General features: G+C 55.8%; 2 protein-coding genes across 8 annotated transcripts in view; both read left to right on the top strand.

Annotated features, from left to right (window-relative positions):
- The first annotated feature begins 50 nt into the window (after positions 1-50).
- On the top strand, positions 51-19,370 carry SLX4 (SLX4 structure-specific endonuclease subunit). 4 transcript variants are annotated; one of them, XR_006266948.1, is made up of 18 exons: positions 119-482; positions 2,046-2,183; positions 2,611-3,115; positions 4,508-4,729; positions 5,887-5,931; positions 6,507-6,696; positions 7,571-7,783; positions 8,210-8,418; positions 8,531-8,847; positions 9,378-9,612; positions 9,996-10,084; positions 10,975-11,121; positions 11,972-12,141; positions 12,959-15,159; positions 16,714-16,813; positions 17,376-17,792; positions 18,251-19,023; positions 19,068-19,370. XR_006266948.1 is itself a non-coding variant. In XM_043454784.1 (17 exons), the coding sequence occupies exons 3-17, from the start codon at positions 2,770-2,772 to the stop codon at positions 18,642-18,644; spliced, it is 5,295 nt and encodes a 1,764-aa protein (XP_043310719.1). In that variant the 5' UTR covers positions 51-103; positions 2,046-2,183; positions 2,611-2,769; the 3' UTR covers positions 18,645-19,370. The 4 variants fall into 4 exon arrangements, 3 of the variants coding, with proteins under 3 accessions (XP_043310719.1, XP_043310718.1, XP_043310720.1); XM_043454784.1 differs by lacking the exon at positions 119-482 and adding an exon at positions 51-103 and having other exon boundaries at positions 18,251-19,370; XM_043454783.1 differs by having other exon boundaries at positions 113-482; positions 18,251-19,370.
- Positions 19,371-21,699: 2,329 nt separating this feature from the next.
- Positions 21,700-25,316, top strand: part of NLRC3 (NLR family CARD domain containing 3) — a 31,037-nt gene continuing 27,420 nt past the window's right edge. For 3 of the 4 annotated variants that reach the window (XM_043454786.1, XM_043454787.1, XM_043454789.1), the window contains exon 1: positions 21,701-22,656. The gene's annotated coding sequence lies outside the window, so the exon portion shown is untranslated. Of the gene's footprint in view, positions 22,657-25,316 lie in introns of all 4 variants that reach the window. The other variant, XM_043454790.1, reaches the window with a different exon arrangement.

Here is a 25,316-nt window from a genome sequence, read left to right on the forward strand (position 1 = left end):
GCGAGCCTCAAGGATCCCTCTGCGCCCGCGCAGCCGCAATTCTCCGCCGCGCATGCGCAGGCGCTTGGGTCGCCGTTGAGAAGGTGCTGCGGCCGCGCCAGAGGTAGGAGGAGTCGGGCTTTGGGGCCGGGAGTCTGCACCCGGGAGAGGAGGTCCGGCCGCCTCAGGCCTTTCTCGCTCTCCTGAGAGAAAAGAGCCTTCCTTGCCCGCCGCCAGCCGCGATTAGAGGCAGGAGCCGGGCTTGGGTAGAAGGGGCCAGGGCTGTCTGAACGGAAGATGGGTGGGGGGATCCGGATACCCGTGGGTCACCGCCCGGGCGTCCGACGGGCGATCGGAATTCGCCGTCTGCCTTTGTAGCCGCCAGAGTCCTTGGCAGCCCTTCCCCAGGTGGCAACCCGTGTGTCACCGGGTTGGGGGAGGCGGGGGGTCTGCCCCGCACCTGCCCATTCATTCTTTCCGCGTCTGCTGTGAGCCCGGCCGCGGTAGGTACCAAGCTGGGTAGGCAGAGTCCCCAGCCCTCTGGAAAGTTGCCGTCTCGTTTGGATCCATTACTTCCCTTAGCAAATACCGATAGAGCGCCTATAGCAGATACGCTGTTTTAGACAAATACCGGCAGAGATGTGGCGACTCAGGGCGGTGTGGAGGCTGCAGTTTGCTCCAGCTCCCACGTCCAGCAGTTTGCTTGGCTTGACGTTTCAGGCGATCAGACACGCATCTCTGCTTCTCCGCGCAGTCTTCTCTCCCACCACTTTCTCTGGTGCTCCGGATCCTACCAAACTCTTTGCGGTTAATTCAACAGATTACTGTCGAGCACTTAAGTCAGGCACCTTGCCAGCCAAAGAGAATACAAAATGAGCGCGTGCCCTCCTGAAGTTTTGAGCTTAGTAGGGGACACATAACAAGCTACTGAATAAAAATATAAGAGCTAATGCCCTGGAACCACACTGCCTGGATTGGATCCCAGCCTGCCTCTTGAAAGGCTGTGTGAACTTGAGCCAGTTTCTCATTCTTGTGCGTGGTTCCTTACTGTAAAGAAGGGGTGTCAATAGGTCCTACCTAGTAGAGTTGTTGTAAGTATTAAACTAGTTAGACTTGTAAAGCTATTGGGATGGCTGCCTGCACAGTAGGCATTCAATAAATCTATTACGTGTGATAATAACGTGATAAATGCCACTGTGAAAACAGTGTGTGATCATAGAAAATAAATGGGAGTGGAGAGGATTCAATTAGATAAAGACTGAGAATAGAAGCTTCTCTAAAGAGACGGAAGATGAAAATGAGTGAGCCATGCAAAGTAGATTCTAGGTGTGTGTGTCTGCCCCACTCTGGAAAACTAGATGATTAATGGATTACCTGGACCTTGGAAACTGCCTTATGGTATCTGAAATGAACTCTCTACCATTGGGTTATTCAGTTTTGATTTTCAAAACTCCACTAAACTGTGCCAATATAAATAATCACAGCTGTAAGGCCCAGCCTTTGCACATGGGCAGCATTCTGGTCACGTGGGTTAGAATGGCTGGGGTGAGAATAGAGAAAAGTGACCTTTTTCTGATTTGGAAAAATTGGTTCTGTCAATGAAGGATGAGCCTGCTGTATTCCTGTCTTTGGTTTCTTCAAGTGCACATTCCCTCTTTCTCTCTCTCATTATATTGCTTGCTGATAGAGCCTCTGAGAGCTGACGGCCTTGGACCAGAGATAGTTTTTCTGGATTCAGGGACCATCTTGATTCTGTGGTGACTGCTCTTCATGGGATTCATTCCCCAGACTCTGGTAAAAACTATATTCTTCCAAGATGCACACGTTTTGCTGCCCACGGAAGAACACACTTTGATAGGCCTTTAGGTCCCTCTCCCCTGTCGTGTTGCGGCAGCCTGTAGGATGATTAGTTTGTGTTAACCAGGCTATAGTTGAGTATTTGGCGGATGTATTGTTACCCTGAAGACTTTACCCATACTCCACATGCTCTTGTACCTTCCTGGGAGAAATGACATAAAATGACAATGTCTATCTAATTACACTTAAATGCTTTTGGTTTTTCTCAGGTGAAAAGTTAAATGGATCAAATGTGCTTTATCACCATGGAGATCCTGGAGAATCACCTAAGCACCAGGGCCACATGTATTCTCTCTCGGAGGCATCTACTGGACAACAGACCCTCTCAGATGTGAACTTTAATAAAGGTAAGCTTTCAGTGTGCTGAACAAAGGTTCAGTTTGAAGAAAGACATTTTTAAAAATTTATTTATTTATCTTTCTTGGTTGTGCAGGGTCCTCACTGCTCGCAGACTTTCTCTAGTTGCAGTGAGCCGGGGCTACTCTTCATTGTGGTGCATGGGCATCTCGTTGTGGTGGCTTCTGTTATTCCAGAACACAGGCTCTAGGCTCACGGGCTTCAGTAGTCGCCGCATGCGGGCTCAGTAGTTGTGGCCCATGGGCTAAGTTGCTCTGTAGCACGTGGGATCTTCCCAGACTGGGAATCAAACCCATGTCCCCTGCATTGGCAGGTGGATTCTTATCTACTGGACCACCAGGAAGTCCAAGAAAGACATTTTAAATCATTATGGAGGGAGGGAACAGCACATCCTGCTCAATTGTACAAATTCTGCAGGTACTACAGTGAGAAGCAGCGAGGAACCATAATGAAGCTTCCAGTGTGAATGAGGCCTGGCCAGGCTCACACTCGGGTTCACTTTCTCACCTGTGCACACGCCCCCATATCGACCCTCGCTTCTCCCAGGACCAGCCTGAAAGCCTTCAAACCTGTCAGATGATGGATGAGTCAGATGATGACTTTCAGGAACTCTGTGCCAGCTTTTTCCAAAGGGTGAAAAAGAATGGCCCCAAGGAAGTGTCAAAGGAAAAGAAGACACAAAAGGCCTCCAACGGCACCCAGATAAGAAGCAAACCAAAAAGGACCAAACCAACTGCTTCTAAGAGCAAAACCCTGCAAGGCCCCACTGAGAGGAAAACTCGCCCTGGCCGCCAGGTCCCACGGACTCAAAAGCATGGGGCACCCAAGAGGCCAGAGACTGAACCAGCTCCCCCTGAAAACACCGAGGGAGGTGTACACACTTCTGCTGTACTCCAGGATAGCGTGCGGAGCACCCAGACAGGTAACCAGTCAGAACCTCTGCCAGAGAGGACACCAGAGGTGATTTGTACCATTTTAAACCAAGGATCAGAAAACTCTCTGAAAGCTAGTAAGTTTCTTTGGCTTTGCCGGCCATACAGTCTCTTTCGCAAACTACTTCTTAGATGGTGTGTAATTGAATGGGCTGTGTTCCAGCAAAACTTCATTTACAAAAATAGGCAGCCTGCTCAAGACCATAGTTTGCTGACTCTTGTTTTAAACAATAGTCATTAAGAAAATGTTCATAACCCTTGTATGAATTCTCTACATGATATATTTGGGGCCGTCTGCTCTTTCATTTTCCTATTAATGTTTACATCATGCAGTTAACATGAGTTTGTGTTTTTTTTTTTTAAATGAACATGAAAATAATTCTACTTCTCTCATTTTCTTGAGTTCATTCCAAAGTGGGTAAGTTGCAGTGGGTAAGCCAATTTGGTTAGGCTGCTGAGAAGGTAGAAGGCATATGCCATGTGGGTTTGAGTCCCAGGAGAATCTTCTTGTCCTTCCTATCTCCTCCAGACACCTTTTATTGTTCTCTGTTTATTTGTTTAAAGCAACTTGCTCACCCTGCTGCCCTGGTGTATTAAACCACATGCTCAACATACATTCTTCATGCAGAACTGAAAACCAGCCTTGCATATATAATATAGCACAAGATCTTTGGACTCAGTTCTGTTTCTAAATTTTTCTCACCTTCACTTCCTGATCTTAAATAATGTTTTTTACCTATGTGGTCAGCATGACCTCCCCAGTGCAGTGGTGGTAAAGCCTTAGCTCAGAGACTGTTGTAAGGCTTCATTAATATTGCCAAAACATTATTGGTCTTTCACGCTCCCTTTGAGAGTGTAGTGAAAGCTATGCTTGATTTCCCCCAGACCACTGCACTGCTCCCCCTAAAAACACACCTGTGAGGATGACATGCAGCATCAGGGGCTGCATGGATCCCCCCAGAGGTCATCTTCAGACACCAAGTTAAAAGAGAACTTCTGACCTAGAAAGATACAAGTGTTTGTCATTAGTAACTCTTTAATAACAGCTTTATAGAGATACAATTCACATTCTATAAAATTGACCCCTTGTAAGTGGACGGTTCAGTGACTTTATTCACAGAGTTGTGCAACCATCCCCACCACTTAATTTTAGAACATGTTTATCACCTCAGAAATGTGCCCCCTCCCATCACAGATACATATGGCGGTAGGTATTTTTATCACCACAAACAGTGAGGCTACCAAAAAGCAATCAGTATTTTAGAGTTACACCTAATGTAGTCAGTAAAGGACCCCTTTGAAATCTGAGGTCTTTGAAACTAGAAGACCCTTCAGTTTCTCCTGCTAGAACTGACGCATGTGAACGTTCTCCTCCTTGCCAGAGGCCTCCATGGACAGCCTCTCACAGCCCCCTCCTTCCTGTCTGATTGCGATGGTGCCAAGTCCCTCCAAACCCAGGGCGGCAGAGCTGGTGCTCCAGCGAATGCAGCAGTTCAAGAGAGCAGACCCCGAGCGTTTAAAGCGAGCTTCCGAAGGCTGCTCGCTCGAGGCTGCACCTGAAGAGAATGTCCCAAAGGGCCCTCAGGATGTGATGGCGGTGAACGGTATGAAGGGAGCGCTGTCTTCCCAACAGGGATGACGTTGGGGGGAAGGGGTCAGGAAGGAGCCTGCTTTCTCAGCCTGGGGTGGGCCTTCTGCCCCACGCTCTGCCTCTGCCACTCTGGCCAGAGAACAGAGGGTCACCTGGGTCATTTCTCACTTAGCTTCTTTGAGAAGGTACCACTTCCTCTTTTTTTTACTTTGACTTCTTATTACAAAAATTTTCCATTCAAAAGAGTCAGAAAAATATTTTACAGTGAAGTCCCTATGCTCTCAACCTAGATTTAACAAACAGTGGACATTCTGCCACACTTTTCTCTATAAATGGACACTTCTGTAGCATCGGAAAGCAAGTCATAGACATCGTGATGCTTCACCCCTAGGCTCTCCTACATAACCACAATATCATAAACACGTGTGATTCCAGAACACTGCTTGCTGTCCAGCTTACATTCAGATTTCCCCGGTTACCCCAAGGACCGCTTCTGTAGCGAACTCTTCCTGAACAAGGATTTGTCACCTGCTGCTTATAGCCGTGGCTCAGTATTCCCTCTGGTCTAGACTCTATAACAGTCTCTTATCTTGTCCTTGTTTTTTGTGGTACTAACTTCTTGAAAAATCCAGGACAATTCTCTTTTAAAACTCCCCACTTTCTGGATTTGCTTGTTTTTGCCTGTTGTCATTTAACCCTTTCCTGCAGGGAAGTGCCATATGCTGCACATTGTACCACCCCAGGAGGCTTGGACTGTCAGGTGGTGCTTTATCCCCTAAACAACAGGAATCCTCATCCCTGGTGAAAATACACAAAAGGAAAAGGAATAGGAAGAAACTATTGACAGACCTACAGCCAGTAAATCCATAGTTTCCCAGTATTTACTTGCAGGTTTCACCTCAAGACTACTGAGCTTTCTCAGGCTACCCCAAAGGCCCACGCAGCTGACACAGCGATGTGGCATCAGTCCTTTGTCCACGGGGCACCAAGCAGTGCAGAGGGGTCACTCAGCCAGTGCATGAGCCCAACCCCTGCCCTGCATGTGACTCAGTTGTTTCCATCAGTCTTCACATCATACCCAGTAATAAACAGGAGAGATAAACCATTTCTTTGTTTAAAATAAGTACTGGACCAAAATGAAGTATGGTGCTTTTCTGGCTTTGTTCTTAGGGCATATCCTGCGTGAGTGCCAAGGGTCTGCTCCGGCAACATCAGGTATGACAGGGTCGCAACAGTGGGCACGGCCGCCTTGGGCACCATCCCAAGATTAGAATCAGTCCATCCTCTGGTCTGATGCCAAGAAAAACCAAGAGCAGCATTCCACTCTGACCTGGAAGGGCAAGAAAAAGTCAGAGCAGTAGGAGAGGTTGAGCTTTAAAGAGGAAACCTAGGATTCACTGGAGTAGGAGCCTTACAATCCTGGGATGCCCAGGGTTGCCACTTTAGCAGAAACGGGAACAAAAGGCAAATTCTTCAGGGCTCTGATGCTCAGAGTGGTCCTGGACCAGCTGCATCGGCCTCACCTGGAAGTTGGCCAAAATGCAGAGTCTCAGGCTCCACCTAGCCCCCCAGAGTGCCAGCCTCCCGACCTGCACTTTAACGAGCTTCCTGGGGGTGTTTGTGCCTGTTAAAAGTTTGGGGAGTACCCTGCTTGGTGTCCAGTCTCCCCGCACGGGGCCCCACATGAGGCGGAGCAGTGCTGGGTCTGGGCTCCTCACGCCCCGCCCAGCATCTGTGCTCCACGAGGTCCAGGGACGAGCTGGTCCTCATGGGTGTTTGTGTCTCCACAGGGTGTGGGCCCAAGCTCCCCACCACAGAAAGCGACACCGCAGTGGCCTTGGCCCTCCAGCAGGAGCTTGGGCAGGAACAGGTGTCCGCACCCGACAACAGCCTGGAGGAGAAGGGGTTGTTCTTTTGCCAGATCTGTCAGAAGAACCTCTCAGCCATGAACGTGACACGGAGGCAGCAGCACATGAACCGGTAGGAGCAGCTCGGCTGTCACCTGTCTTTGCTCACTTTGCCCATAGGTGTGACCAGCTCCAAGGCTCCTGTGGAATCTCCAGGGGGGAGTCTTGAGATTAGTACTTCAGTATCAGGGTTGGTCCAGCCTTGCTTTTTTTTAAAAAACAGCTTAAGATTTAATTTGTATACCATACAATTCAGCATTTAAAGTGAACAGTGCAATTATGTTTACTTAGTGCATACAGAGTTGTGCAGCCATCACCTCGGTCAGCCCCAGACCCATGAGGCAGGCACCCCCATTTCCCTCTTTTCCTCAGCCCCTGGCAACCACTCACCTGCCTTCTGTCTCTGGGGACTTGCAGTTCCAGACATAAGTGGACTCACAATATGTGGCCTTTTGTGTCTGGCGTCTTTCATTCATCAGAGTGTGTGCAGGGGTCATCCGTGGTGTGCTGTCTCGGTGCTTTCCTCCTTTTTATGGTTTGATGATATTCTACTGTATGGATGGACCACATCTTGTTCATCCACTCATCCACTGATGGACATCTCTCTCCACCTTTTGGGTTTTGTTCACAGAGCTACTGTGAACACGCTTTTCATGTATTTGCTTGAGTATCTGTTTTCGGTTCTTTGGGGTTTGTACTTAGGATTAGAATTGCTGGGTCATATGTTGAATCTGGTGACTCTGTGCTTAATATATCCTTGCTTTCCTCAGACACCTTTGCTCACAGAAACCTAAATGCAGTGTCTGGAGGCTGGCTGCCGGCTGTGGGGAGGGACCAGCTTGTGGGGGGAGCAAGCCTTGGCCCATAGCACGACCACACTGACCTGAGCCCCATCTACAATCACATGACCAGGCAAGGGTGGTCCCACGTTTGCTGTCTTCCTCCAGGTGCCTGGATGAGGCTGAAAAGGCACTGAGATTTCCCATGCCTCCGATCCCTGAATGCCCCATCTGCGGCAAGCCATTTCTCACCCTGAAGAGCAGAATCAGTCACCTGAAACAGTGTGCGGTGAAGATGGAGGTCGGTCCGCAGCTCCTGCTCCAGGCTGTGCGGCTGCAGACGGCTCAGCCTGTGGGCGCCTCGGGCGCTCCGGCACCCAGGTAAGTCAAAGGAAAAGGAAGAAAAATCGAAGTATGTTGATTTTTTTTAAAAAAAAGAAAAAGGCCTTTTGTAGTGGTGGAGGACAACAGAGCGCTGATTCTGGAGATGAAATGCTTCAGAAGGAAATTGGGTACAGAATCCATAGGGACTGGGAGGGGACAGCGCTCCATCCTCAGAGGCTCGTAAACAGACCAGCTGGCAGGGACTGGTTTCCACGAGTCCTTCCCGAGATCTTCCCGTCCCTGACAGTTTGAGCACAGAAGCTGCTGATCCTTCTGTATGTTGGATCCACGTTTATCCCTTTCCTCTCATTGCCCCCACTGAGGAGAAGGGGTCCAGCCCTCCCGGGTCGAGTGGGGACCCTCAGAGCAGGAACTGCTCACCCCTCTAGCCTCACTCACCTTTCGGTCTGGCTGCCATTTAAGCCTCAGCGATGGAGCTGGCTGTCTGAAGCGGAAGGGAGCCACCACCAAGAAGGAGCCACGGAAGAGGCGGAAGGTCACTGGGCCTGAGGCACCATCCGAGGACCTGCTGGTGGCCATGGCTCTGTCCCGCTCGGAGACAGAGCGGGAGGCGGTGCCGGCGGCGCTCAGCCTGGGGAACGCTTTTGCAGAGAAGACGAGACTAGGAGCAGGTGCGGCGGCTGAGGGGGTTGCTGAGAAGCCTGGCCGCGCAGCAGCTGCCAAAGCTTCCCCTGGGGTCCCCGGTGGGAGGATGACTCCGTGCTGCTTCTGTTTTTTCTCCAGAGAAGAAAACCCGCAAGAAGAAAGCCCCCGCGTCCCCCCCACAGCTGTTAGTCCAGGACCCGGAGACCACGGGCCGGCAGATAGAGGACCGCGTGGCCCAGCTCCTGTCGGAGGAGGTGGAGCTGTCCAGCACGCCGCCGCTCCCTGCCAGCAGGATCCGAGAGGAAGAGCTGGCCAAGGGCAGCTGGGCCCTGCGACCGCCTGGAGGGGCGCAGAACTTGCTGTGGGAGGCCAGTGCCCTGACCGGGGCTGGGGCCCTGGAGTCCTTTTACACGGCCAGCCTGGTGCCTCCCCTGGTGCCCCAGCGGCCCACCAAGGTGTGTTCCCTTCCGGTGGGGCAGGTGGGCTTGGGGAGAGGGTGGCGGCTCTGACTGCAGCACCAAGCGCGGAGGGGAGGAAGCCGAGGGCCGTGGTGTGGAGTCTAGGGTGTTGTCTTTGCAACAACCAGACGGTTCGCACAGTAGGAACTGGGAGGCCCACAGGTTTCCAAATGTGTTAAGATTCTGGAGAGTTCAGAATTATACCAGGTCCTACCCTGGACTGGTATAATCTGCCTGTGATGGGACCCAGGAACTGGACAGGCCTGTGTACAGGTGTCTGGAATCGGCACTCACCTGCTCGAAACAATTTATGCTTCGAAGGCGCCTCCGATGCTAGGAGGCTAGGGCCCCTTTTGTAGACTCAAAGGCCCCAGGCATGGCCCCTGCCAAGGCAGAGGCGCCTGCTGACAGGGGTAACGGCGACAAGCTTCCCAAGTGGCTCTGGCTAGGGCTTGCTCCCCAGGTCCCTCGAGGTGGTGGCGACTGTGGAGGCCACGCACTCACTCTGGCTCACCCGCTTCTTTCAGGGTCTCACTCAGGAGCCCATGCGGCTGCCACGACCACCCAAGCCGCCAGGACTGAGTGTGGGAACACCCCCTTCTGCCCACGGCGCCCACTCTGTGGGCCACAGCCTCCGGAGCCCAGTGCCCTCCGCCAGCCAGAGGGAGCGCCAGGCCCTGCAGGATCTGCTGGAGCTGGCGGGAGAGGGGTTGCCCGCCAGCCCGTGCAGCAGGGACCTGGCTGGCTCGGGAGGGGCTGCAGGTGAGGCCCCGACCCTTAGGGCCTCCCCGCCCTGGTACCAGGGCTGCGATGGCCACTGGGGTCCGCAGTCCCGGTTCACCCTGTCTGGCGGGAGGAGGTAGTCTCTCTGGGTGCTTTCCTTTCTCCCCAAAGGTGAATGTGACTTAGGCGAGTCCGTCAGTTTTCCTTCAGCTTTGACCGAGGACAGAGCCTTTTGCCAGAGCAAGTGGTTTGAGGGTTGATTTTGGCTTTCTCTCCCGAGTACAACTCTGCTGGGTGGGGGGGGGGCGGGGGGGGTGCAGGTGGCCTCTGGGCATATCGCCTTCCATGACGCCGTCCTCAGGTCAGCCCGGGTGATGTTGTTTCCCAGGTGGTTGATGTTTTTAACCTGCAAATCCTTTCAGGGATGGACTTGTCACTCGGCGGCCTTCCACTGACTGGGTTTGTCCTGCCAGCCAAGGAGAAGTACCTGGAGGAGGGCGGCCGGGCTTCGGTGAGCATGTCTGGTCCTGCTTGCGGCTCCATGGTCATGGCTGTGATGCTTGTCCAGTGCAGCCGGCTCACAGTCAGCCTCCAAGCCCCTGCAGAGTCCATAGACACTCCTTGACAGCCTTTGAGCTGAGCCAGGCGAGCGCCCACGGGACCTCCTGTCCCGTCCGGGCTCTGCCATGAGGCTTCTGTCCCTTTCGTTGAACCCCAGGGGCGCCTCAGTAGCCCGGCCCCGGGAGCTTACTCTGTCCTGGGGCCCGGGGAACACCCTTTCCCTGTGAGGGTGCTTCATCCAACCAATGGGACTGACTGACTGACTCGCGAGAGTCCTGGAGGCCTCCGGCTAACAGTTCGTGTTCTGTATTGGTGACTTTCTGGGTTAGAAACTGAGTTTCCCTTAGAGAAGTTATCATACCGTGAGCACATCGCTATCAGCCAAGCGCTCATCACCAAGTTCTCCCTGGGAACGTGGCATGTGTCAGAGAAGGGATATGGACTCCTTCCAGCCGACCCCACAACTGCTTGGGCTAAGGTCCCACCTGTCACATCCGGCTGGGCTGGTGGCTTCCTTGCGGAAACCTAGCAGCTGCTGACGCCACCACCGCGTCCCGTGAGGCCATCACCCATGCCTCTCCATGCTCCAGGCCTCTGTCTCCACGGGCCAGGCCTCCTGTCTAGGCGGGGGATTGGGTGTGACAGAGAACTTGAGAAAGGACTGGGTCTTGCTGTTCCCTGTCTCTGAGGGCCTGAAGGTAACTTCAGGGTGGAGCCCAACGTCAGACCTTGTGGGGAGCAGCAGGAGGCCCTGACTGGCCGCCTACGCCCTGTCTGTTGGGCACCTGCATGGTTGGGGGGCCACGGTGGGAGTGGCCACTCTCCCCCGTCTCGTTTCAGCTTGCCCTTGGTTTGCTGGTGGCCGACTTCAGTGCCATGGTCAACAACCCACACCTGAGCGACATTCAGTTTCAGACAGACAGTGGGGAGGTGCTTTATGCCCACAAGTTTGTGCTCTATGCCCGATGCCCACTTCTCATGCAGCATGTAAGTGCGTGGCCAGGTGGCCTCCTTCCCCTCCTCCCCCTTTGCTCTTTTCCCTCCTCCTTCTCCTCCCTCTTACCCCTTTCCCCCCTTCCACCCTCCCCTCTGTGCCCAGCCTCTCCGTCTGTCTTCCTGCCCCCTTTCCTCCCCACACTCCCACTCTCTGCCCTCTGCCCCTGACCTGTTCTTCCTCTGATGCATCAAGGTTGTGCTTCCCTGGAGAAGACAGGTTTGAGGTCAAGAAGTGCTATGAGGAGATGAGCTCAGGGTTGGGAAACATCAGATTTCTTGTTCCGTTGAATAAAAATCCTTTTTTCCCCAGAACTGTTTCCTTTTCCTCTATTTACATTATCAGTGAAGTCTTATAATCACCTTCTGTTTTTTTCTGCCATGCTGTGTGGCTTGAGGAATCTTAAATTCCCCAACCAGGGATTGAACCCTCGCCCCTGGCAGTGAGAGTGTGAAGTCCTAGCCACTGGATCACGAGGAAGGTCCCTAACTGACCTCTTTAAGGCTGAGCTGCTATGACATTTCTGTGTTGTCATGTCGACTTGAACGTGGCATCGCAAGAATCCTGGAAACTGCTGCCAGTCTTGTCAGAAGGTTCTAGTGCCTTTGATAGGCTTGTCGAGAGAGAACTGACTGGCTTCTTGAGCCTCTATCACTGACTTGAGTTTGGAAACAGACAAGTTTTGTGCCCTAACCTGCAGAATTCCTGGTCAGCTAAACGGAGTGACTCTGGCTAACGCCTATCCCAGGACAAGATCCGAGGCTCCCAGAACCTCCTGAGGCCTGTTTTGCCCCGGGTCACGGCTGTCCCATCAGTAACTCTTCCATGTGCATCTGTCCTCAGGTAAACAGTGAAGGCTTCCTGGCTGAAGAGGATGGTGACTTGAGGCACCAGCGCGTGCTGCTGAGTGACGTCAGCGCCGAGGCCGCCCAGGCGTTCCTGCATTACCTCTATGCTGCCGACAGCGTCCTGACTCCCCAGCTGGCCCCCGACCTGCGCTCTCTGGCCCAGAGGTCCGGGCTGTTCTTTCCACTTACTTCTCGGTTTTTGACAGTAACCAGCAGGGATTATCTGGTTGATGGCCCATGAGAGGTCAGGGCTGAGTCCTTCCTGTACCTTTTAATCCCAAGTTTATGGCCAGTGGTGACCTTGAACAGGGTATACTGACTGGGATTCTGGCCACAGGGAACATTTGGAGGGGAGCCCCGTGGCTTTCGCTCGCTGGGAGTGACGAGGGGGTGGTCTCAGCCCCCACCCCAGCACCGCCACTCCTCGGCAGTTCCGCCACCAGAGCTGCCCAGCGGCCGCCCCTCCAAGTCCCAGAAGGTGGACGCGAGCAGGATGCTTGCTCTGATGCCCCTGACGCTGCAGCTGCCCGGTCTCTCCACCCCCACATCCTGCTTCCCAACGAGGCCTCTGGGGTGGAACCTGGGGAGGGGCAGGCTCGGCCTCTGGGGTCTCCAAGGCGCCGATGAGACGGCAGAGCGCCAGGCAGGCCGGCGCACGCATCTGGGCTGACCCGAACCAGCCTGGGCGTCCCCGTGTGTGTCAGTCCCAGTGCTTTGGGTCCGGTCACAGAACCACCCAGCCCCGCGGTCCTCCTCAGCCCACACTCAGGCTGCACAGCGGCCCTCCCCAAAGGCTGTGTTTCTAGAGCTGAGTGACCTGGGGCATTGCTGGGCATGAACATGGGCACCGTCTCCGCAGGGGAGTGGGGAAGGGCTAGGGAGAGTCATGGCCGTCCAGCCCGTGAGGACTCCTGCCCTGAGCCTCCTGAGCCAGGGCGCTGCCTCTGCGCAGGGGTGGTGACGTGTGGCTTTCCTGTTGCAGGTTTGGGGTGAGTGAGCTTGTTCACCTGTGCGAACAAGTGCCCATTGTGACGGATGCAGAAGGTGGACAGCAAAAGGAGCAGGAAGATGAGGACGCTGACGGCAGAGTGGAGACTTTCCAAGAGCTCCTGCGTTCTATGTGGCTGGGTGAGGAGGAGGGAGCAGAGGCCCTCCTGAAACCTGAGGGCCGTGAAGAAGACAGAGAAAAGGTCAATGAGGAGGAGATGGAAGAAATTTATGAATTCGCAGCTACTCAGCGAAAGCGGCTCCAGGGGGAGAAACCAGAGCCAAAGGAAGAAGGCGACCTGCTCAGGGAGGATGGTCCAGTTTCTGGGGAAATCCTCACAAGCAAACAGGATAAAGAACAGCCAGAAAATGCAAGGCAGTTGGAATCATCTGGGCAAGGAAGAGATGAGACCCCGGCCAAATGGGGAAACACAAGACCATCCACACTCCTGCCCCCCAGCGACCAGGCTTTGAATGGGGAAGAGAAAGCAGAGGCCTCTAAGGGAGTACCGGCCCCTCCCCACTCCTCCAGCCCCGCCCAGGGCCGGGCAGAGAGGCAGGAGAACGCCCCTCTGTGCTCAGTTGATGATGATAATGATCAACAGCCTTTTTCATCACCTCAAGCTGGATACCCTGAACTCTCCCGGGTGATGAGCAATCAGGAGGAAGGAAATAGGACCATCCAGGAAAGCGAGGTAGAGGGTTTCCATCCCTCTGCCCACCAGCAGGCACACCCCTCACGCTCATGCTTCTTCCCACCACAGCCCCATCAAGGCCGGAGTCCTCGCCAGCCACGTCCTCAACCCCTTAGCCCCAGTGACCTCCCGCTGCAGGGCACAGCTTCCAGCGTGGCCTCCCAGAACTCATCACCGAAGCCAAAGAGGGCCAGGCGCCTTCCCTCATCACGTGAGGACCCAGGCCAGAAAGACAAGGAATGTAGTTCCCCATTAGAACGCAGAGGTAAAGGTGTCCTGATCTTCCCAGAAAAATCTCCACCCATGGATCTAACCTGGTCAGGACCTGGCCGCCAGAGCTCCAGGCCTGAGACTTCTCCCTGCAGCGTGAACAGAGAAGATGAGGTGATCCTGTTACTGGATTCAGATGAAGAGCTGGAGCTGGAGCAAACCAAAGCAAAATCATTTCTGAACAGTCCCACAGAAGACAAGAAAGTTCTGGAAGTCAGCACCAAGTCCTCTGAATTGTTCTCCATCATCGACCTCGACGCAGAGCAGGAGCCTCCCCAAAGCCAGACAGGAAGCCAGGCCCCGCTGCCGCAGGAGGTGGAGGGGCGCCTGGGGGCCAGCGCCGAGGAGGACAGCACCACCACGGACACCTCGTGGCTGGTGCCCGCCACTCCGCTGGCTGGCAGGAGCTGCGACTGTTCCTCGCAGACCCAGATCACAGGCCTCAGGGCCAGGCCACCAGCAGACCCACTGTCTCCGCCCACGCCCAGAGCCCTGTTAGAGAACAGGGACGAACCCGAAGCCACGAGTAAGTTTTCGGTCATTGTACCCCAGACGTCGTCCCCACGCTTGGGCCCCACCACTCCTGGAAGCTCTGACGGGAGAAGGCAGGTCTGCAGGAGCACATCCAGCCCCCGCCGCAGATGCCTCCCATACGCTTCTCCTCTGGCTCCCCGACCCATCTTAGGAGGCCTCGCCAACCTCCCCGGGCAGCTCCCAAGGTGCCCGCCTCCTCCGCAGAGCCCGGCGGCTCAGGCTCCCGTGAGTGAAGTGGTGGAGGTGGAAGACAGTGAAGACGAGCAGGAGGCAGCCTCCCAGCAGGCGAGCAGCAGCCCCCTGCTGGACGGTGACCCCCCGATTCCAGCCGAGGACTGGTGCTGGCACGTGGAACCCCTCTCACCAATCCCCATTGACCACCTGAACCTCGAGCGGACGGGCCCCTTAAGCACCAGCAGCCCCAGCAGCAGGGCAGAGGGGGCCCCAGACAGCAGGGACTGCCGCTCCCCGGCACTGCTGGGCACCACCCCCGTCCGAGGGAGCCACGCTGGCCGGAGGAAGTCTCGAGAGAAGTCCTCTGGGGCCGGCTCCCCTGGGAGCCACCGGCAGAGCTTTCTGAACTCAGCTCTGTGGGATGACTGGAACGAAGAAGATCAGAGGTCCTCAGAGGCTCTTCCTCTGCCCCAGACGCCGCGCGCAGATGGAGCCCAGAGTTCACACGAGTTACAGACGCCAGGTGAGTAGTGGGAGGGTGTTTGTCTTTGTTTCACACTGAGGGGCGTGAGGAGCCACAATGACAGCGAGGGGTGGCCAGCCCTCCCCTTGCCTGCCTGACCTTCTCCGCGGTTAGGGAGGAAAGGCCTGCTGTCAAACGTACACTTCTTAAGCTAGTAAGTGGGGGCGTCCTAAAGCTGCCTGGATCCTACCACTCACCCGGGCACCTATTAAGGACCCCTGTCTGCGGCCCCACTCCAGAATACCTCACCAGCGCTTCAGGGAGACTGTGACAAGCCCCTCAGGTTCATCTTAAGAGCAGACGTGTGGCTCCTCAAATAGTCAAACAATTGCCATTATCACCAGGTCATTCCACTCCACATTCAAAGGACTTGAGATTAGGACTCAAACACATCCTGTACACTCGTGTTCACAGCAGCTCTATTCACAACAGCCAAAAAGTAGAAACAACCCAAATGTCCATCAGCTGATAAGTGAATAAAAGGTGGTCCATCCAGACAGTGTAATATTCCTCAGCCATACAAAGCTCTGACACAGGCTGCAGCATGGATGAACCTTGAAAACGTGGTGCTCAGGGAGAGAAGCCAGACACAGAAGCCCAGCTTGTGTGATTCCACTGACATGAACGTCCCGATGTACAGGTCCACAGAGACAGAAAGTAGATGAGTGATCGCCGGGGGCGGAGGGGGCGGAGAACGGGGACAGACCGGCCTGGAGCTTCCTCTGGGGAATAAAATGTTTTAGAACAAGAAAGAGGTGGGGGCTGCACAGCGCTGTGAATGTCCTGAGTGCTGCCGAGTGGTTCACATGAAAAGTTACATGACTTTCATCTCAAAACCAGGCCAGGTTCCACCCCAGAGCTGCTGCTTCAGGAGATCTGGGGTGTGACCAAGAATTTGCATTTCTAACAGGTGCCCAGGTGGCGTGTGAGAACCACTTTGGGAGACTTGAGACCAGGGGATCTTAGAACTGAGGGGAGATCATGGGGGTGACAGACTCTGTGAAATTGTATAAAGAACGTTGTGCATTTTTCAGGAGACTGTTGTTTTTATTGGTGTCTCAAAAGGCTCCATCTCATAAAAAGGAGAAGAACCAAAGTCCATGTACCTAAGCTGTCTTTTAAATACTGATTTAAAAAAAAAGAACAGCATTACTAAGATGTTATTCACATACCATAAAATTCACCCTCTCAAGTGTATAATTCAGTACTTTTCAAACAATATTCTGCAACTGTCTGATTCCAGGATGTTTGCATCATCACCCAAAAATAAATCCTGTCCCTATAAGCAGTCACCCTACTGCCCCTTCAGCCCGACCCCTGACCCCCACTTACCTGCCTTTGAGCCCCTAGCAGCGTCAGCACCGCGGAGCCCTGACCTTCACCATGTGCCATGTGATGCTTCCTGACGGGAAGACAGGATGCCGGAGTCAAGCGGGGAAGGGTGGACATCACCGCTCTCCCAGAGTGAGGGCAGCTCGGGCAAAGTATCTGGGTGACACTTCCAGAGTCAGAAGAGGCCCTCCTGCTAAAACGTGTTTCTTTTGTTCTGTCCAGAAGGTGCTGATCGGAAGAACTTGCCCCCGAAAGTGCCCATAACCCCAATGCCAAGGTACTCCATCATGGAGACTCCGGTGCTGAAGAAAGAGCTGGACAGGTCAGTGTCCTTCGGGAAAGCTCGTTCTGAGCAGACCCTCCCTCCCGTGTGTGTCCAGGCTCAGCAAAGTGGGGAACAGGGGGGTCTGCTGTGGGGGTCCACTCTGGGCTCTGGTGGCAGGAGCCTCTGGTTGGTGGGGGCTGTACATGACTCCTGGCTCTTCACCTACTGTTCCCCATGTGACTCAGGGCTGAGAAACATGCTCCTCCAGGTCACCCGTTGGGGACAGGCCTCCACGTGCCACGTGGGTGGGAATGGGACTCTTGCCTTAATGGTCTGAGGATGAAGACCCGGTTTTTTCAAAGAACATCACAACTATCACATTCCAGTGAATTCCACTGTTCACCCTGGGCCCCAGGGAGGTCCTTGCTACCCTGCCACTCACAACTCAGAGTGTGGCCCTTCTGGAATATTCCTGAGTCTGCTCTGTGGGTATTCAGGATGGATACTGAGCTCTGAATGCTCATGAGTCAGGCATTTAAGATTCAATACACACAGCCACCAGTTTAATTTGTTGATAACTGTTTGCTCTTTGCTGAAGTGCACCTGTTTCCGCATTCAGGTTTGGGGTCCGCCCTCTGCCCAAACGCCAGATGGTCCTGAAACTGAAGGAGATATTCCAGTACACTCACCAGACGCTGGAGTCAGACTCCGAGGACGAGGGCCAGTCCTCACAGCTGCCCTTGGCGGCTCCCTGCAGCCAGACTTACACCACCCAGACCTCTAAGGCTTCAAGAGCAGCTGGCCACACCCAGCTGGAGGCCCCTCCTGGCCGCATTCCCCAGAGGTCCAAGGGACCTGCCAAGACCAAGGGCCCCCAACATCGCAAGCAGCAGCCTGGTGGCAGCATCTCTGCCCTGAACGTGTCACCAGCCAAGGAGGAGCCTTTGGACCCTGGCGGGGACGCCCAGTTTCCAGCCTCCCAGGAGTCCACGGCCACCTCTGTGGACAGCGGGGACAGCTCCTGCAGCTCACAGAGGTAACCACATTAAAGCACAGGGCCAGTGGCTTCCTAGGTCCTCTGCCCAGTGAGCCTTGAGAGTTGGCATAAGCGAGGCTTGATGGCCGACACTCAGAAGTCCCAGTTGCCTTCTGGGTTTGGACAACAGGAGACTGAGGTGGGGTTAAAGGTCAACCCCCTGTGGGCCTCCCAGGCAGACCTCTGGGGCTCCCACATGCTCGCCCACAAGTGGGGCCAGCCTAGTGCAGCTGCCCTCGGCATTAGATCCTGGCTGAGAGTGTGGTCCTGCTCAGGCCAGCAGCTGGAGTGCCAAGGACATAGCCGCCTGGGGCTTCCTGCCGCACCAGGGCCGTCCCTGCCGTGTGCTGGGCTCACAGGGGACGCAGACACACACTCCTGCCCTCAGAGGCTCCTGGTCTTGGGGTGGAGGTGGAAAGAAGGGGTGTTGCAAGGTGTTACCATCTGGTGCTTTTCAGCTCTTCCTGTGAGTTTGGAGCGGCCTTGGAGTCTGCGGGAGAAGAGGAGGCGGGCGAGGAGGCGGTCAGCGCCTCCCAGGCGGCCGTCCAGGCAGTGGCCACAGAGGAGGCCGTGCGGCGCTATATCCGCTCCCAGCCAGCCCTCTACCGCAAGGTCCTGCTGTACCAGCCCCTCGAGCTGGCGGAGCTGCAGGCCGAGCTGAAGCAGCAGGGCATCCGTGTGGCCTCGGGGAAGCTGCTGGACTTCCTGGACACCCAGTGCATCACCTTCACCACGGCCGCCACCCGCAAGGAGAAGCTTGGGAGGAAGAGACGGCAGCCCACAGGCAAGAAGAGGGGCAAAGCCGGCAGGCCCGCCCCTCGCTCCCCAGTCTCGGCCGCCAGCAGCCTGTGAGGGCCTGCGGCCCTGTCCATCCACGGGCTGGGCCCCTGCAGTGCTCCTGGGCCTTCTGACCACACTCTCCCCCTGCGAGTGACTGCCCTGGAACAGCCTGCTTTCAGCACCCTGGAGTGTCCTCAGAGTGGTCTGCTGGATGTGGGGCCCAGCCGCCCCCGTCATTGCTGCCCAGTGTTTGTCTCCACGTGTGTCAGGAGGGGTGATGGGCCGCCGCCAGCTGCCAGGGTGGGGCCTGAGCCGGGCGTGTCTTCCACTCTGTCCACCAGTCACAGATGTCTGTGTCCTGAGGCAGGCGGCGGGTGCAGCGTGCCCCTGCCCTGTCTTCCTTCTCGGTGCTTGGGCCTCCGCCAGCAGATCGACTGCCCACAGGCCCCAGGTGCTCTGTCCACAGGCCCCAGGTGCTCTGCCCACAGGCCCCAGGTGCTCTGTCCACAGGCCCCAGGTGCTCTGCTGGCCCTGCTGTCCTGCCCAGACACCTGCCATGGTCACCAGCAGTCTCCAAACCAGACAGTCCTGAAGGCCAGCACCGCGCGTCGGCCCCCAGACAAACGGCTGTCCGTTACCTGGTTCTGCTAGTGTATGTGGTAGCTGCGGAACACAGGTGAGGGCTGGAAAAGAAGAAAAGTTTGGTCTCTACGTCCTTGTGAATGTCCTGTCTGTTTCAAGTACGGTGCAGTTCATTTTATATGATGTGCAATAAAAACATAAAGGCTTTACAGAAAGCTTCTAGATGCCACACTCCAGTAACGGGCTGTGGGGAGGGGCCCCCAGCACCCCTACACGTTGTCTGCATCTCCGAGGGAGCCAGGCCTGCTGGTTATTACGAATGGAGGTTCATTCCCTCACTCACGCACACGCTGCCCACCCACACGCCCACAGTCAAGAGCCCTCAGCAGGCGCTGAGCTCCGCCCTCCATGCTCCCCGGCACCTGCAGGCTCTGTCCCCCTGGGTCGGAATCTGCATTTTAACAGGGTGAGTTTGTGAAGCTTGCTCTGGCCCAAGTGCTGGGCCCTGTGGAGAAGTGGGAACAGGCCGGCGCCTCTGCTCACCTAGTGGAGGCCTGTCCTGTGCCGGCTGTGAGGGTCAGTGCTTGGGGTGGCCCAAAGGGACAGCTTCCCGGAAGAGGGGTTTGTGAGCTGAGCCTCAGCGGCATGCAGCGTTCAGGGAGGTGAGATGGGGCTTCTTGAACATGTATTGTGTGTCCTAATTCGTAACCAGGCAGAGGGGGACCCAGCCTTCCCCGTGTCTGCTGCCCGGGGGTGGACAAGAGAGAAGTTGGGGCTCAGATCCCCGCTTGATCAGACCGAAGAAGCTCCCATGTGTTTCCTGCATGAAGGGCTTGAGGCCTCCCCCGTGGGCTGTGTTAGGGGAACGAGATGAAGTCAGGCAGGAGGGAGCCGACCGGGTCCTCACCTGGGTCGCTCGCTGGCTGGGAGACCCTTCAGCTTCAGGTGCACAGCCCGGGGCTGGGGACAGGGGTCTTGGGAGCCTCCCTCCTCAGACAGCATCCCAACTCCCATAACACCACCAATTCCAGGTGGATAAGGAGGCATTGGGGGAGAGATTTTAAAGTTGATAAAAAGCCACCAGCTGGTGAAGCCAGCGAAGGTGGGCCTGGGGGCCAAAGATCCTGAAGACCTTGTGTGGTCCAGCCTGTGTGGTCCGGCCGGGGCATCCCTGGAGGCCAGCAGGAGTCAGCAGTGGGCCTGGCCAGGCTCAAGGCACAGCCTGAACTGAGTGCAGAGCATGGAAATGCGGTTAAACCAGCCACCACAGCAGAGACCACTACATCCAGATAGTTGGTGGCACCCGGGACAGCATGACTTTCTAGAAGAATTAAACCCGAATCAGGCACAAGGGACTAGGTCCAGCTAACAGGCTGAAAAGGAGCCAGTGATGAGCTGTCCTCTCCCACCGCCCACAGGGAGCCCTGAGGCCCGGCCAGCCAGGGCCTCGCGGGCAGTGGGCATGGTGTTTGCCTGCAGAGGCTCTGCTGTGGGGACCCAGGACAGGAAGGATGCACACTGAGCTTCAGGCAGCGGAACGTTCGCCCATCGGAGGAAACGAAGGGACGCCCACGCTGCACTGTGATGTGATCTCCCAGGTGGGTTCGACTTCCTGTGGCCTGGCCTCGGCCGGGACAGGGCCACTCAGGGCAGTCGAAGGAGGCCCACAGCCCAGCTCGAGCCGGGCCCAGGCAAGGGGGCCCCGGGGGCCTGCACAGCCCCAGAGAGGCCCCTGCAGGCAGGAAGCTTCAGGCTGTGGCCAAGCTGGGAAGGGCCTGCTGGTGGACCTCAACTCCGGGTGGACGGAAAGGCCCACAGTGAGAACCACCATGGGAGATGCCCACCCAAAACACACGAACACCCCAGAAGAGCCAGGAGAGGACCCCAAACTTGTCAGAGCAGCAGGTGGAGGCTGCCTGGGGTCCGGCCCTGCCGGCCACCGGCCATCCCTTTAGGGGTGGGTGGGCGATGGGGGAGGGAAGTTGGGGGGCAGTGCCTACTTGGAGTGATCCCGAGATCCCCACAGAGGATGCTGTTTCTGCTCGCGCCCAGGATCCTGAGTGGTGGAGGGAGGAACAGAGCGGCCTCCCAGCCTCTGCAGCGTGACAGGCACCCCCAGGCCCCTGCGGTTCCCACATCCTGTGGGTGCCTGCTCTCAGACGCCTGGGCTGCACCACCGGACAAGGCTGCAGCCACCAGTCTGCACTCTGCCTGCCTGCGCCCCAGGGGCTCCTTGAGGGCAGCCTCTGTGTGTTCCCCCCAGCACCCAGCCAGCACGTGAGACAGAGGGAGGGACAGGAAGGGTGGCCAGGAGGGTGTCCCTGTACAAAACACTTCCAATCTGCCGCCCTGGTTCCCCTCTCCCCTCCATCACCCACGCAGCTCTTGACAACACATGCCCCCTCCCACCTCCCCTCACACACAAGCTGCTGCAGGCATCTGAGCCTACCACCCTCCCGCTCTGCAACCATCGCTGGCTCCCACCTGCTCGCAGAGGGAAGCTGAGGCCCCTCCCATCACTCTGCCCCCACATCATCACCTGCTGCTCTCGGTGGCTTCCCATGGAGTGGTTTGCTCCCTGTCTGCACCAGAGGATGTCCTGTATTTCTCCTCCTCTGTAATTTTTCTCACGTTCACGCTGGGCCGTGTCCTTCCCCACTGAGGCAGCCCGTGAGCTGAGGCCCACCTCCAGGGGCCTGAGTGAGCCGCCACAGCCCGGTGTTTCAGGCGCAGCTGACTTGCCTCGGGGACAGGAAGACACTGCGGGGCACGGCTGCAGCAAAGGTGCCTGCTGGGTGCTAGAGAGAAGGAAAGCGGGGTGGGGGTGGGGGAGGAGGGCGGGAGGATGCAGCTCCAGCCCTGTCCAGGCCCGCTGCCTGCCATGCGGCCTTGGGCAAATCACTGAACGCCCCACACGTGCCTGGTTTCCCACCACCACCACCACCCCCAAAAGGCAAAGGTCTGCTGACGTGAGCCTGTCTCCTCTGTAGCCTTGGCTGCACCACTTGCCCCTGAGCCTCAGGTCTGCAGGGGCACTTGGTCCGTGGAGCAAACCCTGGCAGCAACCCCTGCCTCTGGCCTTCCGGGTGATGACAAAGCCAGAGAGCTGGCCCGAGGCAGCCACGGCTCACTCATTTGTCTGTGAGGCTTGTTGGCTTTTGAAATGAGACAGGAAGGAGGGCTGAGGTGGAGCCCGGCACAGGAAGAGGTGAGGAGCCCCTGCTGCCGTGACAGCCGGGGACTCGGGGGAGTGCAGGAGCTGGCAGGCCACGTCCCTGCTGCCCTGCGTGGTCAGCACCGCCCGGTCCCTCCAGACAGGGCTTCACTCCTGCCCTGGATGGATCCTGAGGGACCCGGCTGACCGGCTGCAGAGATTTCCAGGACATCCTCCCCTCCGCCCAGCTGCCTCTGTCCACTGGAGCAGGGTGAAGCCCAGAAGTGCCAGGATGGAGCACCCCTAGTCCCCTGGTCTCGGCCTCCCTGGAGAAATGAGGCTCGGGAGGTAAGTCGAGTGCAGGACGGGGGAGGAAGAGGAGACAGCTGACAGGAAGGACCATGACTCTTAAGGCCTGAGCTGCCCTGCGGAGGGCTGGCTGGGGCGGCTCCGGTAAGGTGTCCCTGCGGGTGCCGGGAGCTGCTGAGCAGGACGAGATCACAGTGTGGATAAACAAACACATGCCCAAGGGCAACCCACCACGGGCCAAGGCGACAAAGCCCAGCTCCCCAGGTAGCAACGACAGGACGCCGGGAGGAGCAGGAAGTAGCTGGAGAGCGCTGCCGGCAGGCAGAGGTGATGCTGAGCAGGGCAGCCCAGTGGTTAAGCTTGAAATCAGCGGACCTGGGCCCCATCCGGGCAGCCCTCTTCCTCCCTTAAGATGGAGGGGACAACACCAGACCTGCCCAGCGTCCTGAGGACCCAGGGAGGTGGTGCAGGTGGGGTGGGGTCGGTCACCCAGAGCCTGCTTCCTAAATGTCACCCTCATGTTGGGTGAGCAGCCAGCAGGGGCCTCACCCAGCTGCGCCCACGGATGGAGACGAGGCTCATCATTTCAAGAGGGACAGTAACCACGGACTCCTTCTCAGAAGAGGCGCAACAGAGCGGGTCCAGGGTGGCTGTTGGCCTGGGGTCCTCTCCCATGGCCAGGATCCTGGGCCCCAGGCTTCCTCCCTGTCTGCTGAGTGCACCTTTAGTCATTGCAGGCCACCCTGCAGCAAACACCCCTCAGTAGCCACTGCTGTTGGCCCGGGGAGATCCGGGGAATGGGGTGGCTCCTGGGCCATCTGCTGGGCTCCTCTCCTCTGTTCTTACCAGTCCAAAGGTGGAAGCCAGGTTGTGGGGGGCTCTTATCCGAGAAGGGGTGCCAGATGACAGAACAGTCTATTAATTTTGAATCTCAAATTAAACAATGAGGTGGTTTTTTCTTTTAAAGTGTAAGTATGTCCCAAGTATTACATGAGAGATACTAAAAGAATTATTTGGGGACTTCCCTGGAGGTCCAGTGATTAAGACTCTGTGTTCTCAATGCAGGGGCACGGGTTTGATCCCTGGTCGGGGAACTCAGATCCTGCATACTGCACGGTGCAGCCAAAACCCAAAAGAAAAATTGAAAAGAATTACTTGTTGTTTACTTGAAATTAAAATTTCACTAGGTGTCCTGTATCTTAATTTGATAAATCTGGCAACCCTAGGCAAGGCTTAGTGGGGCAAGAAGGATGGGCGTCTGATGAGGAGGGAGTATCTGCCCCAGTGCCAATGGCCAACGGGACCCAGAGTGGGGGAGCTCACCCCCCCCCAACTTTCCCAGGCACACGCGGCCAGCCTCTTCCTCCCCACTCACTCCTGCCTGCTGCTGTCCCTTCTTTGTCGCTTGCCTAACCGCTCTCTGGCCCAGGTGTTCTCCATTCTGGCTGCTCATTAGAATCATCTGAGCAGCTTTCCCATGCATCCACGTAGGCGCCCTACCCTGAACCAGTGAAGTCTCTGTGTGGCTGGACTAAGCAGTGGCTTTTCTAAAAGAGTGCTGCAGAGAATGGCCATGTAACCCAGCCACCCCACTTCTGGGCGGACACACGGAAGAGCTGAAAGCAGGGCCTTGAACCGCTAATCTGTCCTCCCTTGTTCACAGCAGCATTGCTCACAAGAGCCAAAAACCAGAAACAACCAGTGTCTGCCTAAGGGTGGAGGCCTAAACCAAATGTGGTCCACCCATAAAATGGAATATGATATAGCCTTAAAAAGGAAAGAAATTCTAATACATGTTACAACATGGATGAGCCTGGAAAACATTATGGTCAGTGAAAGAGGCCAGATGCAAAAGGCCAAGTACACTGCGTGATCCCACTTACATAAGGAACCCAGAGTCATCAGATTCACAGGAACAGAAATTGGCCTGGTGGTGACCAGGAGCTGGGGAAAGAGGGATGGGAGCCAGAGTCTCTCTTTGGGAAGATGAAAAAGTTCTACAGGTGGATGTTAGTGGTGTTGCATAACACTGTAAATGTACCCAATGCCACTGAATCAAATGGTTAAAATAGTAAATTTTATGTTATGTACATTTTGGTGGTGGTGGTGGACTCTTTGGGACCCCGTGGACTGAGGCTCTCCAGGCTTCTCTGTCCACGGGATTTCCCAGGAAGGGATATTGGAGTGGGTTGCCATTTCCTTCTCCAGGGGATCTTCCTGATGCAGGAATCGAACCTGGGTCTCCTGCATTGTAGGCGGTCTCCTGCATTACAAGCAGATTCCTTACCAGTGAGCCACCAGGGTGCACTTTACCACAATAAAAATTTTAAATTAAAAAAATATACAGTGCTCCAGACAATGTCCTAGAGGCACTGAGCCTGCCCCTTCTTCCACATGGTCCCGAGTACTCCTGGCCACCACCCTGTCCCCAGCAAGGCACAGACAGTTAGTTCTTACCTGGTGAGTGCACCTGGACATCCAATGCAGGGGGCTGTGTCCACCATGGGCCACACCCTGACATTCTCACTGAGAGCAGGACACAGGTCTGGGTGTTCCAGCTCATGTAAGAAGAGGCTGTAGGAGTAATTGCTTTGTTTTCGTTTACATATATTTGAACTTTTAGACAGCTGCAAGCATGCTGCTACTGCTAAGTCACTTCAGTCGTGTCCGACTCTGTGCGACCCCATAGACGGCAGCCC

This window comes from Cervus canadensis, chromosome 32 (genome assembly GCF_019320065.1).
Source record: "Cervus canadensis isolate Bull #8, Minnesota chromosome 32, ASM1932006v1, whole genome shotgun sequence".
Lineage (NCBI taxonomy): Eukaryota > Metazoa > Chordata > Mammalia > Artiodactyla > Cervidae > Cervus > Cervus canadensis.

Excerpts from the sequence above, each read along its gene's own strand:
- SLX4 (XM_043454784.1), top strand. The coding sequence starts at position 2,770 with ATGATGGATGAGTCAGATGATGACTTTCAGGAACTCTGTGCCAGCTTT. Across the intron at positions 5,932-6,506 it reads GTCTGCTCCGGCAACATCAG|GGTGTGGGCCCAAGCTCCCC; the intron begins GTATGACAGGGT and ends GTGTCTCCACAG. Across the intron at positions 10,085-10,974 it reads AGGAGGGCGGCCGGGCTTCG|CTTGCCCTTGGTTTGCTGGT; the intron begins GTGAGCATGTCT and ends GTCTCGTTTCAG.